This window comes from Eurypyga helias, unplaced genomic scaffold (assembly GCF_000690775.1).
Source record: "Eurypyga helias isolate BGI_N326 unplaced genomic scaffold, ASM69077v1 scaffold28389, whole genome shotgun sequence".
NCBI classification, from domain to species: Eukaryota; Metazoa; Chordata; class Aves; order Eurypygiformes; family Eurypygidae; genus Eurypyga; species Eurypyga helias.
Window position 1 is genome coordinate 1 of NW_010274355.1, and position 544 is coordinate 544.

A 544-nucleotide genomic window follows, 5' to 3' on the forward strand; every position below is an offset into this window, starting at 1 on the left:
GGGGTTCTCCCATGGGTCCCCCCCTCATCTCATGGGGGGGGCCACGGCTGTCATGACCAGGCATATGATGCATAGGGGCTCCCTGGTGGGGCGGCCCAAGGTAACCTCTGACGCAGAGAGACGAGGAGAGCAAAGCAGGAGGAGGAGAAAAAGCGAGAGAGTGTGAATCAGACACTGGCTTGGCACGGTCTGGGCAGAGCGCTGGGATTGCCCCTGAAGCCGGCCGTGGGGGAGGAGGGCGAGGCTGGCACAGGGTCGGGGGGCGGCAGCCCCAAGGCGCCGGGTGCTGGCCACCCCCCGTGTCCCCGGGGAAACAGGCGTGCCCCCACAGTCAGCAGCACACACAGGCAGCGACCAGGCAGTGGTGACTCCCGGAAGGCTGGTGCCATCCCTGTCCTCAGCCAGAGGTCAGCCTTGGGCAGGGGACAGTGCCAAGGGCTCCTCTCCTTCCCTCTCCCCTCACCTGGGCTCCACTTCTCCAGTGACTGAGAGCAGGGTCCCTCCGCGAGGGTCATTCGGGGCATCTCCCAAAAGGCCTCGAGGC

General features: G+C 66.5%; 1 protein-coding gene across 1 annotated transcript in view; it reads right to left on the reverse strand.

Annotated features, from left to right (window-relative positions):
• Positions 1-7: 7 nt before the first annotated feature.
• LOC104515712 (cleavage stimulation factor subunit 2-like) overlaps positions 8-544 on the reverse strand; it is a gene marked incomplete at both ends in the record, with an annotated part of 4,205 nt that continues 3,668 nt past the window's right edge. Inside the window, 2 exon segments of the mRNA XM_010159796.1 lie at positions 8-107; positions 464-544. The exon segment at positions 464-544 is cut by the window's right edge and continues 30 nt beyond it. Of these exon segments, the coding sequence (XP_010158098.1) occupies positions 8-107; positions 464-544 (181 nt within the window).